The following is a 20,700-nucleotide window of genomic DNA, read 5'->3' on the forward strand; positions in this document are numbered from 1 at the left end:
GCGGGGCCCGGCGCCCCAGACGCTGCGCCGCCGGGACCGAGCCCAAGATGTCGGCCTAGGCCGGGGCGCGACGACGCGGACGGGGCGGCAACGAGGCGCCGCTGCTGCCGGGACTCGCGGCTACCGGGCCCCCGAGGGCTCGCCCTGACGGACTGGCCGAGCGGGCAGCGAGAGTCCGGCGCGTTGGGAGCGGGCCGCGCGGCACCATGTCGGCCAAGGTGCGGCTCAAGAAGCTGGAGCAGCTGCTCCTGGACGGGCCCTGGCGCAACGAGAGCGCCCTGAGTGTGGAGACGCTGCTCGACGTGCTCGTCTGTCTGTACACCGAGTGCAGCCACTCGGCCCTGCGGCGCGACAAGTATGTGGCCGAGTTCCTCGAGTGGGGTAAGTGCGCGCGGGGCTCCGGCCTGCCCTTCCGCCCCTCCGACCCCGGCCCGCTCCTCCTCCCCGCCCTCGGGCTTCCGCTCCGGCCTCTCCAAGCCCCCAGCCCCGCCGCCCCCTTCCTCTGAGGCCGCTCCTCGCGCCCTCGCCCCTCAGCGGCTGGCGATCCCCTCCCTGCCCTCCTCCTCGGCCCTGGCGCACCCGCGTTCGGCCGTCCCGCCCCCTCATCCTGCCCCTGGGAGCCACATCCTCCGTTCCCACCCCCACTCGCTCCCCGCCGCCGGCCATCGCCCGGGCCGCTTCCTAGATCCACCCTCCGAGTCTGGATATCATTTCCTGCAGCACTCCCCGGGAAATCCGCCCCCGCCCCTCGCTCTGGGGTCCGGAGTCGGCGTGGAGGCCCCCCCACCCCCACCCCGCCTCCGCCCCCGCACGCCCTGCTGGCTTGCGGGGGCAGCCGCGCGTGATTTTTGCGTCTGCCTCCTGCACCGCCCGGTGGGCCCCCTACTCGCATGTGCGTTTCCGGGGAGACCAATTCTAAGGGTGACAGCCAGCCTACACCCCCTTGACGTCCAGGGCCTGAACATCCTTTACTGTGGCACCTCCAAGGGAGTTTTCAGGTTAAAAGCCTTATTTTGCGAGAGCAAATTGATTTTTTTTTTTTTCATCGTAATTGTGCTAGATTCTTGTAATATGTTGGGCGTAGCTGCAACTGTCAGTATACGGAAGACGTTTAAAAACTTTCTTGCTCAGATCTCTGCGTGCTTTCTGTAGTTTATTCAAGGATCTATAGGGCTGTAATCATTGATCAAATAACGTACTTAGCTTTAGTAGGATAAACGTTCGATTAGGCCGTTTGACGATCATAAGAATCCCGAAGATAGCTACAAGCGTCAAGTAAAACCCTTCCACTTCCTCTCGAACGTGGTCATCCTGTCAAGACCCTCAGACTCCCCTGGAACGACCTAGTAGGAAGATGCAGTGCTCACGTTCAGGGCAGACCAGGCAGACCCTCCTCTTGGGTCACTTGCGTCATTGGGTTGGGGCTGTGCAGTTTGAGCCGGTAATTTCTAATCTTTGGGCCTGACGAAGCCGATAGTTACGTGAAGAAACAAATGTGTTCTCAGGTGAGGCCTCCTACTCTGCCAGAATGGCAACTGGAATTTGGGGTTTTGTTTACTCACAGTACTCAAGTTGAGGTATTCTCTAGACGCCTTCTGTGTCTTGCCCTATAGTGAAATGATGTTTTGTGAGAGCAGAGGCAGAAAGGAGGTCCAGAGCCCCAAGACAGCCCCTGATGCTTTATTTCGGTGGGGACCACCATTCTTGGTTATTTACAACATCAGTGAAATGAGAGTATTTGCTTTCCGGGGTCCTTTGTCAGTGACCTGGTTTCCAACCAAATAACTCACTTTTCACAGTCTGGCGCTTGGTACATCTGAGCCTTCTGAATATTGTATTTGCCTTGCCTTTCTGAGGCATTTGATCTTGACATCCAGACAGATCGACCGTCAGGTCGACTCGGTGCCGGTGTGTGAGTAAAAGTGGGACTGAAAGAAGGAAGCAGAGGGAGGGCAGTGCTAGTGGTAATGTGTGCTGCAGCTGGCCTCTGGCCTGCGAGCTGAGTAGCGCCCCTGTGGGGCTTCGTCTGAGAGCTGGACAGCCTGTACATCCGGGGTTCTTGCGTAGGCCGCACACCACCCGACGGTACCAGCCCCTCCGAGAGCTGGTGGACTTCACGCGAGCAGGCTCTTCTCAGCATGTGGGGAGGTCTTAGGAGATTGGACCTTTCCAAATCTGAACAGAAGCCGTGTGCTATAATTTAGAAATATTTTCAAAATTGGATTCTGGCTCTTTGGAAATAAATAAACTACGTTGTCCTAACAACTCAGCTTGCACAGAAGTGTAAAGCTTAAATTACAGGGAAGAAAAATGGTCTTAAGTTTAAGGTGGCATTTTAATGAATTACTAGTACTACTAAACACTACTTCTAGAAGTATTGAATTTCGTGCACATTAACATCATACACCATTGTAACTCTACAGAGGTGCGTTACCGGTTAAGATCATGTGCAGTCATACTTTAGTGTACTTAGAACGCCTAGTAACTGCCTTTGGAAGGTGAAAAATGGTCTGTCAGGTGGAACTGTGGAGCCTTATTAGGCGCCCTGACTTCCAAGAGGAATTACTTCTCCTCTGGAAACAGAAGCTCTCCATCCACCTGGGGGTTGTTGAGTCGTTGGAGTCGCCCTCTGCATGATGTTTGAAACTCCCAGTGTGTGGAGTCCTGTCCTGCAGAGGGCCAGCCTCTGCCCACCTCCCAAATCTTGGTAGGTAGGTGTGTCTAATGACAGTTAGGTAGAAATCTTGAAACTTAATGAAGAAACACAGCTTATTCAGCCCAGATTTTGACACTTAGGGAGGAATCTTTGGGGAAATTTGGAAAGTACAGGTATTCAAGTTTTTAAGGTTTGTGGTTTTTTTTTTTTAATTTTTTTAAACATTTATTTCATTTTTGAGGGACAGAGAGAGAGAGTGCGAGTGGACGAGGGGCAGAGAGAGAGAGGAGACACAGAATCCAAAGCAGGCGCCTGGCTCTGAGCTGTCAGCACAGAGCCCAGTGCAGAGCTGGAACCCACAAACCACGAGATTACGACCCCAGTGGAAGTCAGACGCTTAACCGGCTGAGCCACCCAGGGACCCCTCAAGTTCTTAAGTTTTAAAAGCAGACTTCCTGGCTCTTATTTTCTTATTGCCACAGTGGTTGCACGGGACCAGAGTCCTCTTGGCTTTCATTGCAGGTCTTTAATTTTCCCTTGATTATGTTTATAGTTTGATTAGTTTTCCTCTCTGAAATCCTGGACCTTAATTTAAACTTGGAAATACCTTGCTTTGCCCGTGTATTTCTTTAAACTATATTTTAATGCAAATTGGATACCATTTAAATAGAACACTATGAAGCACTTCGAAATTTCTACAAGTAAACAGCACAAATACTAGTAAAGGAGGTGAAGTTGTTATCTGTTAGCTTTTATCTTTGTTATATAAAAATATTTTCACGCGTTAAATTTTTTTTTTTCATGGCTTAAGTATAGTGGCTCGTGTTGCAGCTAGATGAAGATGATGTTTGAAGTCCCCGCCTGTTGGCATTGGCTGGACCACAGGGGCCTGTGCTCTGGCTCTCGTGTGGCCTGCAGACCAGGTGGGAAGCCTAGAGCCCACGTCTGGTGCAGGCACGCCTTGTGGGTGCACACCTCAGTGCGGGTTTCCCGATTTGTGGTCCGGGCCACCTTCCTTCACCCTGCCACTGTACTTCCTCTAAAGGAATAGAATTAATCTTTGCTAGCCCTCTTTAATTTCCTCATTTGTGGCTTTTCTCGTTACGAATGCAGCAGTACCTTCCGAGAGCTCTCTGTCCATGTGAATTCCTGTAGCTGTTGGCATGGGGTCCCCAGCCCCAGCTGTGAGTGGGATGGCTCTACTCAAATTTTATACCAGTAGGCTTAACTGGTGATGCTAAACATCTCAGGGTACATTTTAGTCTCACTGGTTTCTTCAGGTAGAATGTGCATCGCGTGGGAACGCCTTGAGAAGTAGGTCTCGTGAATAAGACCTGAATTCGAGGGATTCAAACCCAAATGTTGGGTTTGCATAATAAAAATTAATGTAACTTGTAAGTAGCTATTTGAAACGCACGGTGTTTGACTACACGGCATGTGATGAGGCGGTTGAAACCATTACACGTTAACAAGCCAGCCTTACCTTTTTTCTCCTAAAACCTCATCCATGAATTGGGTTTTGTGGTAAACAGCAGTGTCTGTTGCACATCTAGGCTTTAAATAAAAACACTGGAATTGGAGTGAATTGCTCTCAAACAGGATACCACTGCGTGAGCCCCTTGAGAAAGTTGATGATGTGCAGCCGATTGCTGGGCAAGCAGACAACTCAAATGCACCTGAGGCAAAATAATCCCACCAGGACGGGCTTGCTGGGGTGGCTCCTCCTGCCTCTGCCCCCTTCCCGTTGCAGAGCCTGCTGCCCTCAGAAGTCTGCCGTGTGTGCTGACGTCTGTGATGCTGGATAAACACATGAGCAAACAGGGCTGTTAATTCCAAACTATATTAAGTACGGTGAAACCGTTGAGTGCTTTTCTTGGTAAAGAGACAAAAAGTATTTTTTGAGACTAATAAGGTAAAAGGATCTTGCTGGAAGAAACCAGATAGAGATTTTTACCTTTTTTTTTTTTTTTAATCAAAAAGGAGAAAAAGTAAAATTAAAGAAATTTTGAAAGAGTTTTTTAAAAACCCACGAAAACTCTAATCACATCATCTAACGAATCCCCATAACATAACACCTTTTAGTCCCTGTCCCAAGTTTAAGTTTGATTCTTAGCTTCTTAGAGCGGTCCAGAATGACAGTATGGTAAGGTTACCTTAAATTTGTGTGAAAAGCTCACACAAATACTCTCTTATCTCTTAGTGAGAGATGGATGAGAGGAAAATAACACTTTCCTTAGATTTAAAATCGGAAGTGTTTTGACCATCTGAATTATATATATACGGACTTAAAAATCTGCCAGAGACAACTATTTTTTTTGAGGACAGATGGATACTAACTATGAAATAAAGGTCGTACTTTACAGCATGATTTGAACAATCTGTGTTGTATATTAGGTTTTTGGTCAGTTTCACTGACTGGTAGGTAACTGGCAACAAAATTGTTCTCAGATTAGAATTTTGCAAAAAGGATCAGTTGTATCATAAGAGACTATGGATTTTGTTATCTTTCGGAAAGAATTAGAGAGAAATTCGAATCGAATCATGTTTCAGTCCAATCCTGTCTTTATATTGGAGCTGCTTTGGAGACAGACGAACTTACTGTAAGGTTACTCCTAATGTCACTGGGACGCAGTGATTTCTCCAGCCTCCGCAGTCAGAGTCCTGGGTTCAAACACTGTTAGGGATTTGAGCGATCACCTGATCTGCCCTCCACCCCTGTCCCTGCTGCCCTTGGGTAACCGGGCTCTTGACATTTTCCCTGATCATTTCAGAGCCAGCTTCTGGTGGGGGTTCTCTTCTCCACGGGACCACCATTAGCCTGGGACTGCCTCTCAGACACCTGCTTTGAAACCCCTATTTTATTGTAGCTTTCCCCTCGTTCCCATCAGCACCTGCCTCGCTGAAGCTCTCAAGCCCACAGACCCAAATGAATTCCTTTCTTGCTGTAGGATTTAACTCCCTCCACCAGGCATCCTAAAATCCTGCTGTTGGGATGCCCTGGGTGGTTCAGTCGGTTAAGCGTCCGACTTCCGCTCAGGTCATGATCTCGGGGTCCATGAGTTCAAGCCCTGTGTCGGGCTCTGTGCTGACAGCTCAGAACCTGGAGCCTGCTTCGTATTCTGTGTCTCCCTCTCCCTGCCCCTCCCCCGATCACACTCTGTCTCCTTCAAAAATAAACAAACATTAAAACAACAAAACAGAACAAAAAACCCGGCTGTTCATTCCATCATTCCCTCGTTGTAATACTTCATACTCTGTTGCGTTTAATAAATCAGGTAAAATTGACCAAGAAAGACCCATCTAACCTTAGTTGTAGAAGTTGAGATTGACGGCACTTCCGACCATAGTGTGGAGTGATTTTCTCCAAATGTAATGTTACCTTTATTAAAGTAATGCATTTACTTAGTGACTCTGGGTTCAGACTTTCACAAGCAGCCACTTCCAGCCCCTCCGTTTCTGTTTAATAATCCTCTGTCTCAGATCACATTCAGCGGCCAGTGACAACCAAATAAAGGCAACTGAACCCAAATCAGGTGACTTCTATCTCGTGTGGAATTGGCCTGTGGGCAGTGCAGGGGAAGGCAGCAGCCCGTGCCAGGAAGTCTTCAGGGACCAGGGCCTTCTGCCCTCAGCCCAGCATCTCCATCCTAGGCAGTAGGTGCCGTGTTCCTGTGGGAGAGAGCAAGCATCTTGGATACTGGTTATTTAGCAATTCTTGCCTCAGATTCCATGCCTCTGTAAAGCGTGCTTGTACTGCTCACTTTCTGACTTCTCCATTGACTTCTGTTGAGGGAAAGAAGGCTGTAGAACTTTTATATTCCTTCCCTCCCTGCCTGTCCCCTCTCTTCCTTTTTCCAATATGGTTATATAAGAATTTCTGTTTAAGTTGGTAGTGTTTATGTTATCATTAGGCAAATGAATACCTTAACAACTGAGCCACGTGGGGTGCAGTTAGTGCCCTGTCTTTACCGAGACGGAGTTATTTCTGTGTTGATTGGAATGCATTACGTTTTCTCCCTTTAGCTTAGATGCCCGTGTACAGTGCTCAGTACAGGCCCAGCTTTGTAACTGGAGCGCCTCATCCCCCGCCTCGCCCCACCTGTCACCTTCCACCCCTCAAAGCCTTTTGTTTTCCTCTTGTCTAGGCCCATTGCGCTCTGAGCCCACTGCTTAGCAGTATTCCTAGGACTTCTCTTCATTCCTTATGGGGACTTTTTTGGTGTCTTTCTATTGAATTCCCCTTTCTGGATTTCATACCCTTTTCCTTTTGGTAGAGCTAGAAGAAGGGCTTCCCTGAGAAAAGGTTCATCAAGAGATCATTTTTTGAGACCTCGTCTGCCTGAAAAGGCTTCTTCCTTACACGTGAATGACAGTCTGCCTGGGTATTGAATTCTAGGGTAGAAGTAATTTTTCCCCAGGAGTGTGAAGGCGTTTCTCCATTACTGTCCACCTTCTGCTGTTGGTAATGAGCAGCCCGACCCCATTGTGATCCCCCAGACTTTGTGTGACTTGTCTGGAAACTCTCGGTCTTCTTTTCACTAACCTTAGCGCCCCTTGGTGGATCTTTCGGGTGGGGACACTGGGTCCTATGGCTCTGGAAGCTTTCCATACTGTCTCTTGATGGTTTCTTCTCTGATTTCTCCATTGTAGCCTTTGTGATCTCCTATTATTCAGGTGTTGGACCTTCTAGAGTGGTCTGCTAATTTCCTTTTCCTGCGTTTTTCCATTCATTTATCTGTTGGTTCTGATTTTTCCGGAAGAGGTCCTCAACTGTGTCTTCTAGTCCTTACATTGCTCTTTTATTTCTGCTGTGATATTTTTCATTTTTGCTCTTAGCATTCCTTTTTATAACATCCTGTTTTTGTTTCGCGAAAGCGATGCAGTTTTTTTAAACATTTCTTTTTGTTCCTTTTGTGTTGATTTCTGTGCACACGTAGATGTTATGTAGGCATTTTCATCTCTTTCCTGCATTGTCTCTTTCTTCTGAGTTTTCCTTCTCTTTTCTGCTTTGCTCCTTGTCTTTGATGTCAGAACCTTTTCTCTGAATGTCTGCTGATTGTTGGCTGTCTTTTCATAATTGCGAGTGGACCGATTGAAAACTCCCCGTGTGCGTGGACAAACTTTAAGTGTGGACTCTCACCATTAGGAGATAGGACAGGGGCCCACCAATTTGAGAGGTACTACCAGAAGTTGCTAATTTTTTCTCTGGACCTGTCAGTTCCCGCAGAGTGGTGTTTCTGGTGTCCTGTCTGGGCAGTGGGGGGTATTGTGGATATGCCGGCTTTTGGGGAAGGTGGGATAAGGTGGAGAGTTGATGGGGAAGGGACAGAAGGCGTTCTGGGGTGTAGCTGCTGCTCCTATAGATTTGAAGCCAGTCCCGTTTTCTTTCTGTTACTGTTTGGACCCCCAGAGATCCCCGTGCTTCTAATCATTCCTGAGCCGCCTAACCCCTACCTCACATGCAATAACTTTTGGTTTTCTAGCTTTGCTAAATTAGTTACCACTCGGCCACTTTCTTTTCCCACTGTGCAAGATTACGTTAACATCTCTAGGCTGCTGTCATCTGTCATTCATTCAACAAGTATTTTTTTAAGGACCTGAAAAGTGCCAGGCACTGCAGTGGTTAACGGAATACCTGTTCTCCTGCAGCTCATGTTATCCATGAAGCTGTGTCCCGTTGTAATCATACGCTGTCATTCTACTAGGGTTTCCAGATGGCGTAAAGATAAGGTGGGTTTTCTGAAAGGTACCCTATTTTTAATTTCTGTATGAAGTCAGGATAGACTTGGATGTATTGGCATTTCTATTCCTATACTTACTCATTTATTAAAAAGCTTCTCCCCTAAGTAGAAGGAAGACATGGAAATGTGGGAGGGCAGGTTTTTCTCTAGGAACTGCATTCTAGTGGGACAGGGAGAGGAAGAGGGAAAAGGGATGTGAAGAAACGGGAGTTACATGATGGGGGTGCACTGAAAACAGAAAGAGGGGTGCCTGGAAAATGCTTCTTCAGATTGCTGCTAACCGGCTACTCTAGGGTGGGCGCAGGGGTGAAGCCAGGAGGGACCTCTGGAGACCATAGCGTGGAGATGTTTGCAGTTGGGTGTTTGTGACTCGGGCCATGTGCGTAAACTTTGACCTTTCTTTAAGTGACACAGAGGTGATTCTGTTTAACTCCCAAGTTCTTGGTCTGTAGGAAGATATCACCAATTTAAAATCAAGAGCAGAAGGAGAGATGTTCTTGCCACTCATAATTTTCTAAAAACATAAATAACAGAAATGAAATCCAAAGGTAAATAGACCTCCCTTACCGTGACACCCAAATTCCATTTTAAGGCTGTTGTACTTTACCCTTTTCCTGTGAAAGAATTAAACTGAAATCATTGGATTTCTCTCTTTTTGTTTAAAAAAAGTAAAATCAGGGAGCTGAATTTATTTTTCAACTTATAAAGTATATTATAAAAATATATTTTTAACTGGAAATAGTATTATTTATTTATTTTTATTTATTTATTTATTTTTTTTAAAGTAGGCTCCATGCTCAAGGTGGGGCTTGAACTCATGACCCCAGGATCAGGAGTTGCATGCTCTACCGACTGAGCCAGCCAGGCACCCCTGGAAATAGTATTTCTGTCCTTCACTGTTGAGAAAGATGTTGATTTCATAATTAATGGGTATACAGCAATCCTTTAAAAATAATTTTGCAGCTCTGTCACAAATGGATTTGCTCCATTTTTTAACTCTAAGTATTTGAGATCAGATTGTTGAAAAGTCTTTAAGTGTATTAACAAACCACCTTTTTGATGTGCCTTTATTTTTTTTTTAATGTTTATTTATTTATTTTGAGAGAGAGTGAGGGGGCAGGGGAGGGGCAGAGAGACAGGGAGAGAGAGAGAGAGAATCCTAATATGGGACTTGAACCCACCAACCATGAATGGGATCATGACCTCAGCCAAAACCAAGAGTTGGATGCTTAACTGACTGAGCCACCCAGGTGCCCTTCTGATGTACCTTTAAAGTTAATGTGGGAAGATGTCGATGAAACACTGCTTTCGGGTATGTGGGATATATTGTCTAATTAGCAGCAAATTGGGAAATTACTGGGAGTGCTCTATTCCCAGTTTTAGCAGTTAATTCAAGTGTCAGGGATGGCATTTTTATATTAGACTATATCAGGACAAGAAATGTTTCTGAAAATATCATTATTATGGTTTTATGTAACCAAAGTGATAAGCCTGGATATGTTTTCTTCTAGAAATATTTATTTTTTTAAAAAGCAAGGTTTGCATTTATGAAGTTTTGATAATCCTTGTGAAATAATATGTTAAGATGGTTACTGAAACAAAAGCTGCTGTCTATCAGCAATATGAGAGAAATTTAAATTACATAGCTGATTAAGCTTACTTTAGTTGGAAAGAAACATTTCTCTGTCTTTTACAATTACCAGATGATTTATTTACTTTTTCTTTCTTTTTTTGGTAACAGCTTTATTGAGATATATATAATTCACATACATTTTACCTGTTTAAATGGTGCAGTCCAGTAGACTATATTAATAGAGTTGTGCAATCATCTCTACTCTGTAATTGCAAACATTTTCATCACCTCTGAAAGAAGCCCTGTACCCTGTAGCTGTCACCCCACCTCCCTCCTTTCCACTGATCTCATTATATATTTACCTGTTATGGACATTTCATATAAAATTTTTTTTTTAACCTTTATTTATTTTTGAGAGAGTGAGAGAGAGACAGAGTGAGAGCAGGGGAGGAGCAGAGAGAGAGGGAGATACAGAATCCGAAGCAACTCCAGGCCCCGAGCTGTCAGCACAGAGCCCGACACGGGGCTTGAACCCATGAACCGTGAGATCATGACCTGAGCCGCAGTCGGATGCCCAACCGACTGAGCCACCCAAGCGTCCCCTGGACATTTCATATAAATGGAGTCTTACAGTATGTGGTCTTAAAATTTTTTTTTACTTATTTTGAGAGAGAGAGAGAGAACACGAGCAGGGGAGGGACAGAGAGAGGGAGAGAGAGAATCCCAAGCAGGCTCTGTGCTTTCAGAGATGTGTCTCAGTCTCATGCACTATCGGATCATGACATGAGCCAAAATCAAGAGTCAGGGGCTTAACCGACTGAGCCACCCAGGCGCCCCAATATGTGGTCTTTTGTGACTGGATTCCTTTTGCTTAGCATCGTGTATTTCGGGGTGTCTCTGTGTCTCGTTCCCTTCTGTTCCAGATAACATTCTGTGACACGGACAGCCCGCTTGTTTATTCTCTCAGCAGTTGATGGACGTGTGGGTTGTTTCCACCTTTTGGCCGTTGTGAAGAAGGCTGCTGTGAACATTAACGCACCCACTTTTGTGTGGACGTACGTTTTTCATTTCCCTTGGGTGTATGCCTGGGAGTAGAATTGCTGGATCGTTCGGTAACTCCATGCTTAACATTTTGAGGAACTGCCGCATTGTTTTCCACAGAAGCACGTGAAGGTTCCAGTTTCTCCATATCCTTACCGACAGTTGGTATTGTTTGTCTCTTAAATTCTAGTCGTCCTAGTTGGCATGAAGTGGTCTCTCATTTTAGTGCCAGTGAGCAAGGAGCAGAGCGCGCGAGAGAAGTGGGGTTCATCCGGGGCTTGTGATTTTTACCCGATGCGGGGCTCGCGCTCACCAGCTGTGAGATTGTGACCTGAGCTGAAGTCAGAGGCTTAATGACGGAGCCACCCAGGCACCCTCTCATTTTAGTTTTGATTTACTTTTTTCCCAAAGGCCAGTGGTGTTGAGCATCCTTTCTTGTGTTTGTTGGCCATTTCTATGTCTTCTTTGGAGAAATATCTGTTCTTTTGCCCATTTTTAAATTGTGTTGTCTTTGTTGTTGAGTTGTAAGAGTTCTTTATATATTCTGGATATTGAACCTTTACCAAATGTATAATTTGCAAATAGTTTCCTTTATACTGTGGGTTGTCATTTCACATGCTTGATAGTTTCCTCTGAGGCACAGAAGTTTTTTTTTTTAATTTTTTTTAATGTTTATTTATTTTTGAGAGAGAGAGAGAGAGACAAAGCATGAGTGGGGGAGGAGCAGAGAGAGAGGGAGACACAGAATCCAAAGCAGGCTCCAGGCTCCGAGCTGTCAGCACACAGCCCGACACGGGGCTTGAACCCACCAGCCGTGAGATCACGACCCAAACTGAAGTCGGACACCCGACCAGGACTGAGCCACCCAGGCGCCGCATGGCACAAAAGTTTTTAATTTTGATGAAGTTTAGTTTAACTTTCCTTTCCGTTGCTTTTGGTGTCATAACCAAGAATCCGTTGCCAAATCCAAGATCACAAAGATTTATACCTGTGTTTTCTTCTAAGAGATTTGTAGTTTCAGATCTTACCTTTAGGCCTTTGATCCATTTTGAGTCAGTTTTTGTATATGGTATGAGATAGGGGACCACATTCTTTCTCTCGCATGTTGGTGTCCTGTTTTCTCAACACCGTTTGTTGAAGAGTCTGTTCTTTCCCCCCATGGAATAGTCTTGCCTCCTTGTCACAATCATTTGATAAATGTATTGGTTTAATTCTGGGCTCTCAGTTGTGTTCTGTTGATATTTATGCCTATCCTTATGCCAGTACCAACTGTGTCTTGATTACTGTTGCTTTGTAGTAAGTTTTGAATTCAGGAAGTATGATGCCTCCAACTTTGTTCTTTTTCAAGATTGTTTTGACTCTTTTGGGTTCCTTGAATTTCCATTTGAATTTTAGCATCAACTTGTCAATTTCTATAAAGAAGCCATCTGGGATTCTGATAGGGATTGCGTCAAATCTGTAGATTAATTTGGGGAGTATTGCTGTTTTAACAGTATTAAGTCTTCTATCTATGAACATAATGTTTTTCCATTTATCTAGATCTTTTAAATTTTTTTTCAAAAAGATTTTGTAGTTTTCATGGGGCATCTGGCTGGCTCAGTCAGAAGAGCATGCAGGTCTTGATCTCAGGGTCGTGAGTTCAAGTAGAGACTACTTAAGTAAATAAACTTAAAAAAATTTTTGTAGTTTTCAGAGTTTAACCTTTTCATATTGGTAAAATACATAAGAAAATTTTCCATTTTAACATTTTAAGTGTTTATTTGGTTGCGTTAATTATATTCACAAAACAAAATACAAGGTTTGCACTTATTTTGTTAAATTATTCCTAAGTTTTTTTTAATGCTATTGTAAATGGAATTGTTTTCTTAATCTCATTTTCAGATTGTTCATTATAAACGTATACAGATACAATCGAACTTTTTATATTGAGCCCGTATCCTGCAAAATTGCTGAACTCATTTATTCTAATAGTTTTTAGTGGATTCCTTAGGATTTTTATACATAAAATCATGTCACTTGTGAATAGAGATAGTTTTGCTTCTTCCTTTCCAGGCTGGATGTTACTTCTTTCTGTTGCCTAATTGCCCTGGCTAGAACCTCCACACAATGTAGAATAGAAGTGGTAAGAGCGGACATTCTGGACAAAACGTCTGAGTCTTTCTCCATTAAGTTTGGTTTTAGCTGTGAGGTTTTTTTTTTTTCTTTTAGGTTTATTTATTTTGAGAGAGAAAGAGCACACACACGCATGCATGGGGGAGGGGCAGAGAGAGAGAGAGAGGGAGAGAGACAATCCCGAGCAGGCTCTCTGCTATCAGTGCAGAGCCCGACATGAGGCTCAATCTCCCAAACCACGAGATCATGACCTGAGCCGAAATCAAGAGTCAGATGCTTACTTGCTTGAGCCACCCAGGGGCCCCAAACTGTGAGTTTTCATAAATGCCCTTTATCAGGTGGAGGAAGTTTCCTTCTATTCTAGTTTGTTGAGTGTTTTTTCCATAAGAGGGTGTTGGATTTTGTCAATTACTTTTTCTGGGTCCATTGAGATAATAAGGTGGCTTTTGTTTCTCATTCTGTTGATATATAGTGTATTACATTAACTGATTTTTGTATGTTGAACCAACCTTATATTCTTGGGATAAATTCCACTTGGTCATGGTGCATGATTCTTTTTCAGTGTTGGCTGGATTTGGTTTAGTAGTTTGTTGAGGATCTTTACATGAATAATCAAAAGAAATACTGGTTTGTAGTTTTTTTCTTTCCTTGAATGTCTTTGGTTTTGCTATCAGGGTAGTACTGGCCTTATAGAATGAGTTAGGAAGTATTCTCTCTTCAGTTTTTTTTGTTTTTTTGTTTTTTTTTTTTTTTTGTTTTTTTTTTTTTTTTTGGTGAGAGTTTGTGAAAATTTTGTATTAATTCTTTAAATGTTTGATAGAATTCACCTGGAAATCTATCTTAGCTTTTCTTTGTGGTTAGTTTTTTGACTATTGATTCAACCCCTGTACTTGGTATAGATCTATTCACACTTTCTCTTTCTTCATGAGTCAGTTTGGTAATTTTTATCTTTTTCAGGAATTTGTCCATTTTATCTAGATTAAATTTGTTGGCATAGAGTCTGTTCATAGCATTTCTTAATCCTTTTATTTCTCTAAGATCTGTAGTAATGCCTCCTCTTTCATTTCAATTTTAGCAGTTTGAGTCTTCCCTTTTTTCTTGGCCATCCTTAAAAATGGTTAAAATGGCAAGTTCCAGGTTTCACCAACAGTAAAAAAGTAACTGCAAGTAAAAGTAATTTAGATCCATCTATGCTGTTAGTTTTTTCTGCGCACTGTACAGTATTTTATTCATGTATCACAGTTTATTCATTCACTCTGGATGGCCATCTGGATTGGCCAGTTTTGGGGCTATTAATGAAGAGTTCTACTGGAAACTGCTTTGGTTTTTAAATTCCCCAGAGAGTTTCTTTGACTCCAATGCATCTATCATAAGTCAATTTTTCTTTAAAAATTCCTTTACGAACATTTTTGTAGTTACTTTTTGGTAACCTTGAACTCTAATAGTTTGTGGAGGGTGGTCATGGATGTTCCAAGTTACAGTTCTTTGTGATTTAGGATTGCCCCTGGGGCCAAGTATTAAAAATCTCAGAACATAAATCACAAAACTTATATTCGGCCAGTGCTATTATTATTTGAAATAGTTTTAAAATTATAAAAATAACATGTGTTCATGATTTAATAAATTGAAACAGTGCAGAATGGTATGCCATAGAAAGTAAAAGTCTTTCTCCTCCTCACTTATATAAGTTTTTAAAATTTACTTTTAAATTTTAGAGCATATTTAGACTTCCCACTAAAATTGAATATTGATTTGAAAGGATTTTTAATATCAGAATATATTTCTATTCATAGTTTTAAAATTTTCATGAGAAATTAATGTTGAAATGTGGTAATTACATATATCAAGAGGGTTGTGAGTTTTGTCTTAGATAGGCTTAGTTTTTATTGTTTATATTAATATATATAACGCTAGTGAATCATTCATGCATTCCCAGGATGGAGTAAAGTACACTTAGCCATGGCGTTTTTTTTTCCCCATAACTGCACAGCCAAACCTGTCGTGTTCATGTTTTATTAGTTTTAAATTTATATTCCCAGTTGTAAGGGGGGGAATCTGTAGTTAGTGGACTCATGTATAAAATAACTTAATTGCTTTCATTTTCTTTTATCTGTGACATCATTTTTAAATTAATTTTCACTAAAGAGTTAATTAGGGGAATTACCAGTTTTATGTTGTCAAAGCTTATGGCATTTATGTTCTGTTCCGTGACTATAATGAAGTCTTCCTTGTTTTGTCTACGTTGGTTCTAAGAATTGGAAGCTAATAAATGGCATTTACAGTACAGGCATACCGTATTTTATTGCGCTTCACTTTATTACGCTTCACAGATACTGCATTTTTTTACAAATTGAAAGTTCGTGGCAGCCCTGTGTCAGACTAGCCCGTCAGCACCATTTTGTTACAGCATTTGCTCACTTCATGCCTCTGTCACATTTTGCTAATTCCTGCAGTATTTCAAACTTTTTCTTGATTATTATATTTGAGTTACTGCAGTTGCATGGTAAAACTTTAATGGATGAGGAGTTGCTTCTGATGGGTGAGCAAAGAACGTGGAACGTGGACTCTTGAGATGGAATCTATTGCTGGTGGCCACGAAGATGCCACGAAGATTGTTGACATGACAACAGAGGACGTAGACGATCACATAAACTTAGCTTGATGACGCGGCTGCAGGGTTTGAGAGGCTGGGCTCCCATTTTCAAAGAAGTTCTACTGTGGGCCAAATGCTATCAGAGACCATCGCAGGCTACAGATAAGTTGCTCATGACCGAGAGTCCATCCCTGTGGCAGACTTCATTGTTGTCTTGTTTTCAGAAGTCCCCACGGCCTCCCCAGCCTCCACCTATCGCCTGCCAGGCCAGCAGCCAGTACCATCGAGGCAGGCCCTCCACCAGCAAAAAGATGACTGACTGAGAGCTCAGATGATGGTTAGCATTTTTTTAGCAACAAAGTATTTTTAAATTGAGGTATAAACACTGACTTTTTAGACATAATGCTATTGTACATTTAACAGACTACAGTATAGTATAAACGTCACTTTTACATGTACTGGGAAACCAAAAAGTTCATTTGATTCCTTTATTGCAGTATTCACTTTATTGTGTTAGTCTGGATACCTGCAGTATCTCCGAGGTACACCTGTAATTATGGTTATGTAACTTTTATTCACTGTGAAACCGAGTTGTGTGACTGGACCCAGAGAGAAAGTGCCTATCTGTGCCTTGAGCAGGAGAATCTAACTTCCTTTGCTGCTGCTGAGTTGTATTCTACGATTGTTTATGTTCACCATCACTCTTTATTGGATTCTTTTTGTTTGGTGATTTGCTAGAGGCTTTTCATGGTGAGGAGAGGATACGTGTGTTATACATAGATGCTCAGTATAGTATGTGTATGTAACATTTTTCTCCCACGGAAGGATCGGGGTGGTGATCTTTCCAAATTATCGAATGCCTAAAAATGTCTTACGGTCTCCTCATTTTATTGGTGGTCTGCCTGAGTATGGAATTCTAGGTTCACAGCGTCTCCCTCTTGAAGAAGATCCTGTGTTGTTATCATGATGAGGTGTTCTGTGGTGGGTGGCTGTGATTTCATCTCTTTTTGAGGCCACTAATCAGAATGTTTTAAAGCTGTCTTCTCTGATTTATCTGTTTCTTGTGGAGTCAGTGCTTTGTTCATCTTGGAACTTTTTCTTTAAATACAGGTAGTCCTTGGATATCCGTTTGTCGTGGATTTTTCCCTAAAAATAATACAGAATTATTAGTCCCTATTGAATGGTGATATTTTTGAGTACTGCTAGATCCTTAGTTGATCAGATTTTATATTTTTTCTTCTCCAGTAGCATTTTTATCACGATTGGTTTGTAATATAAAATATAACTTCATTGAATACTAAGACTAAAACCTCAAAAAACTTACGCCATTCTCAGTTAATATCCACTCCATAGCACCACCCACATCCGTTCTCTTACGGTTTATTTTTTCCCTGCCACCCCAGTTCTTGTTGATTGAATTGCAAATTTAATGATGCTGAAAATACTACATTTATTATCTGAGAAGAATATTTTCCGGTAATGAGCTGTAAGTGTTTTTAAAAACAAAGGTTGGGGGGTGCCTGGGTGGCTCAGTCGGTTAGGCGTCCGACTTCGGCTCAGGTCATGATCTCGCGGTCCGTGAGTTCGAGCCCCGCGTCGGGCTCTGTGCTGACAGATCAGAGCCTGGAGCCTGCTTCGGATTCTGTGTCTCCCTCTCTCCTGACCCTCCCCCACTTGCACTCTGTCTCTTCCTGTCTCTAAAAAATGAATAAACATTACAAAAATTAAAAAAAAAAAAATAAAGGTTGGTGTGGAGGAATAAACCTTTTTCATTTTGCACGAAGTGTCCTCTAGCGGCGCCATTGGGGCGGAGTCTGTAGGTCAACACTTAGCAATAGGAGGATCTCAATAGGCCTTTTGAAAGCAGAGTCCAAAGTATTGCTCTGCAGTGTGGGTCAGGTTCAGGGTGAGCATCTGTTAAGCTCAGTACTGAGACCATTAGTCACGTCAGCTTTGCAGAGTTGGTACAAAATTTTTACCAGCTCGTAAAACTGTTTTACGACCAGAAGGAATGCCAGCAATAAAACAAACGAACTCCTAACAAATCAACTGGGCACGTAGCAATTTTCAGGTTCGGATATGCTTCCAGTGAGGAAAACTCCTGTGTCGTTGGTGACGAGCTCGTAGTGATTTGGATTCGGTCATTCTGATTTGAGTATTTGTAAATGGAGACTAATTTTTCACAAATGTCTAGCCTGATATCCCATGTCAGGCCTTTGACTGTACTCTGTTTAGATACCATGAAATACTGGATGACCCCTGTATGAAAATGTCACTCCTTTTTTGGAGTGGCTTGAATTTTTCATATGTTGATTGGTTGATTATTTGTTTGTTTATTTGTTTGTTTGTTTATTATTGAGAGAGAGAGAGGATGAACAGTTGGGGAGAGGAAGAGAGAGAGGGAGACACAGAACCTGAAGCAGGCTCCAGGCCCTGAGCTGTCAGCACAGAGCCCGATGCGGGGCTCGAACTCAACAACAGTGAGAGCATGACCTGAGCCGACATCGGACACTTCACCTGCTGAGCCACCCAGGCGCCCCTCATGTGTTGATCTTCTTTATTTTCGTGATCAGTGTTAATAAAACTGGTAGCAGGTGGCAGTATTTCCTACTCCAAATTTAAACTTCTTTTATTATGGGAAATTTCAGGCATAAACAAGTAGAGACTGGGATGATGAACCCCAGTTGAATCACCTGTCAAATCCTGGCCAGTCTACTTCATTTTTATCCCCCTGTTCCCCAAAAGGATTATTTTGAGGCAAATGCAAGACATTTGTGGTTTTAGTTGTAAATACTCCTGTATATACTTTAAGAAGATAAAGATTTTCTTTAAAAACATAGCCATAATGACATTATGACATTGAAAAACTAGCAGCAAAGTTCTCAGTGTCGTGCAATATTCAGTCATGGTTTATTTATTTACTTTACTTAAAAAAAAATTTAGTTTTTTTTTTAAATTTTTTTAACGTTTTTATTTATTTTTGAGACAGAGAGAGACACAGCATGAACGGGGGAGGGGCAGAGAGAGAGGGAAACACAGAATCGGAAGCAGGCTCCAGGCTCTGAGCCATCAGCCCAGAGCCCGACGCGGGGCTCGAACTCGCAGACCGCAAGATCGTGACCTGAGCTGAAGTCGGACGCTTAACCGACTGAGCCACCCAGGCGCCCCAAAAATATTTAGTTTTGAGAGGGAGAGAACATGCGAGTGTAGGAAGGGCAGAGAGGGAGAGAGAGAATCCCAAGCGGTCTCTGTGCTGTCAGCTCAGAGCCCATCACGGGGCTTAACTCACGAAGCTGTGAGATCATGACCTGAGGCCAAATCAAGTATTGAGCCACCTGGGTGCCCCTCAGTCATGGTTTAAATTTCCTTTTTGGTGGTGTATTCAGTTGTTTTACAGGAGCTCAAACCAAGTCTGCATGCTTGGTGTTTGGGCTGCGCTCATCCTAAATCTTTTGCCCTGGAGGCTCCACCTCCCTCCGCACCCCCCTTTTCAGTTCCTTTGTTGAAGGAACCCGGCCATTTGCCCTGTCCTGCTTGCACCATTTTAACTTAGTTCGAGTGTTTTCCTTACTGGACAAATACAGCTTTTGACAAATCATTATCATACTGTTGGTCCAGTATATTTTGTGGGAAATAGAGCTATTTGGGGTTTATAAATTGTTGTAAAAAATGTGATATTTCTTATTTTATTTGAAATGTTTTTTGTTTTGTTTTGTTTTTGTTTTTTACTGTTGTGAAGTACGTTTTTCATCAGTGGCTGACGTGGCTATGATCCTGAGTGTGAGCCGGGTGTTGGGTTAGCCGTGACCGAGGTTGGTGGTTAATGTTCCCAGTGGTGATGCAGGGGCTGGGGTGGGGCGGTGGGGTGGCGGGGTGGGCATCGATGGCCTCTCTTCTCAGCCTTGTGGACGTTCTTGTGGACTCCTCTCCTGAGTGTGGCTGCAGGGATGCCTCTCCTCCCCCAGCCCGCAGGTCTGATTCCCCTCCCCCAGTGTTTCCCCCGTAGGGCATTTTAATGAACCCCAAGCATTTAAAGGGTTGATTAATGTTTAGCTAAAATCCTTCCCTTTTCCCCATACTTTACATCAACTTGTTCAGCCTTTTCCTATTAGTTTCTTTTTTTTTTAAAGTTTACTTATTTTGAGAGAGAGCATGCGTGCCTGCATGAGCACGATGGGGGGGGGGAGGGGCAGAGAGCGAGGGAGAGAGAGAATCCTAAGCACGTAGTCTGATTCAGGGCTCCATTTCAGGACCTGTGAGATCATGACCTGAGCCGAAACCAAGAGTTGGGTGCTTAACCGACTGAGCCACCCAGAGGCCCTTTTCCTATTAGTTTCTTACAACGCTTTATATTAGGGAAATTAACAACCCCTTTTCTTATATATGTTTTTCTTTGCCTTTTGTGAGCCCTTGCCCGTGTTTTGTTCTGAGTTTATGACTACAAGGTGAAGTATAGGGTGCTGGGGTCTGAGCTCTCAAGTGCTGTCCTCCTTTCTAGCTGGATGTCTCCCCTTCCTGGGATGGGTGTCCCCCTACTTCCTGTGCTGGAGGAAATGCTGCGTGGCCCTGGGGTGGCAAGGCAGGGCCTTTGGTTTTCATGGAGTCTGGGTGTGTGAGAACCTCCAGGAGCACGCGGTTCCCTATCCCCAGGGGTGGCATGTGTCTGGCTGGAGTGCCTCTGGGTTGGGGGGAGGGGGCACCTCCAGTGCCTGGGGGTTCAGGGTAGCGCACAGGGACCTGCGTGCAGGATGTGGGTGAGCGGGCCCCGGGGATGCAGTGGTCGGGGTGGTGAGAGCGAGGACTCTGAACCGTCATCTCAGGCCCTCTGGTTCTGTAACTGAACTTGTGAAAAGTTAGCTCCCTGTACTGGGCGTCTGTGGGTGATGCTGTGCTCTTACTGGTCTCTGCAGTCCAGCTCCCAGAGACCTGGTGGGGTGGGCTGTCCAAAAAACACCTGCAGTGTGGCTGAGCAGGGCTGTGCTGG

General features: G+C 43.7%; 1 protein-coding gene across 1 annotated transcript in view; it reads left to right on the forward strand.

Annotated features, from left to right (window-relative positions):
* Window positions 1-6: 6 nt before the first annotated feature.
* Window positions 7-20,700, forward strand: part of CDC42BPB (CDC42 binding protein kinase beta) — a 102,246-nt gene continuing 81,552 nt past the window's right edge. The window contains 1 exon segment of the mRNA XM_049612087.1: window positions 7-381. Within this exon segment, the coding sequence (XP_049468044.1) occupies window positions 207-381 (175 nt within the window). The 5' untranslated portion in view covers window positions 7-206.

Source organism: Panthera uncia (genome assembly GCF_023721935.1).
Source record: "Panthera uncia isolate 11264 chromosome B3 unlocalized genomic scaffold, Puncia_PCG_1.0 HiC_scaffold_1, whole genome shotgun sequence".
In the NCBI taxonomy this organism is placed as follows: domain Eukaryota; kingdom Metazoa; phylum Chordata; class Mammalia; order Carnivora; family Felidae; genus Panthera; species Panthera uncia.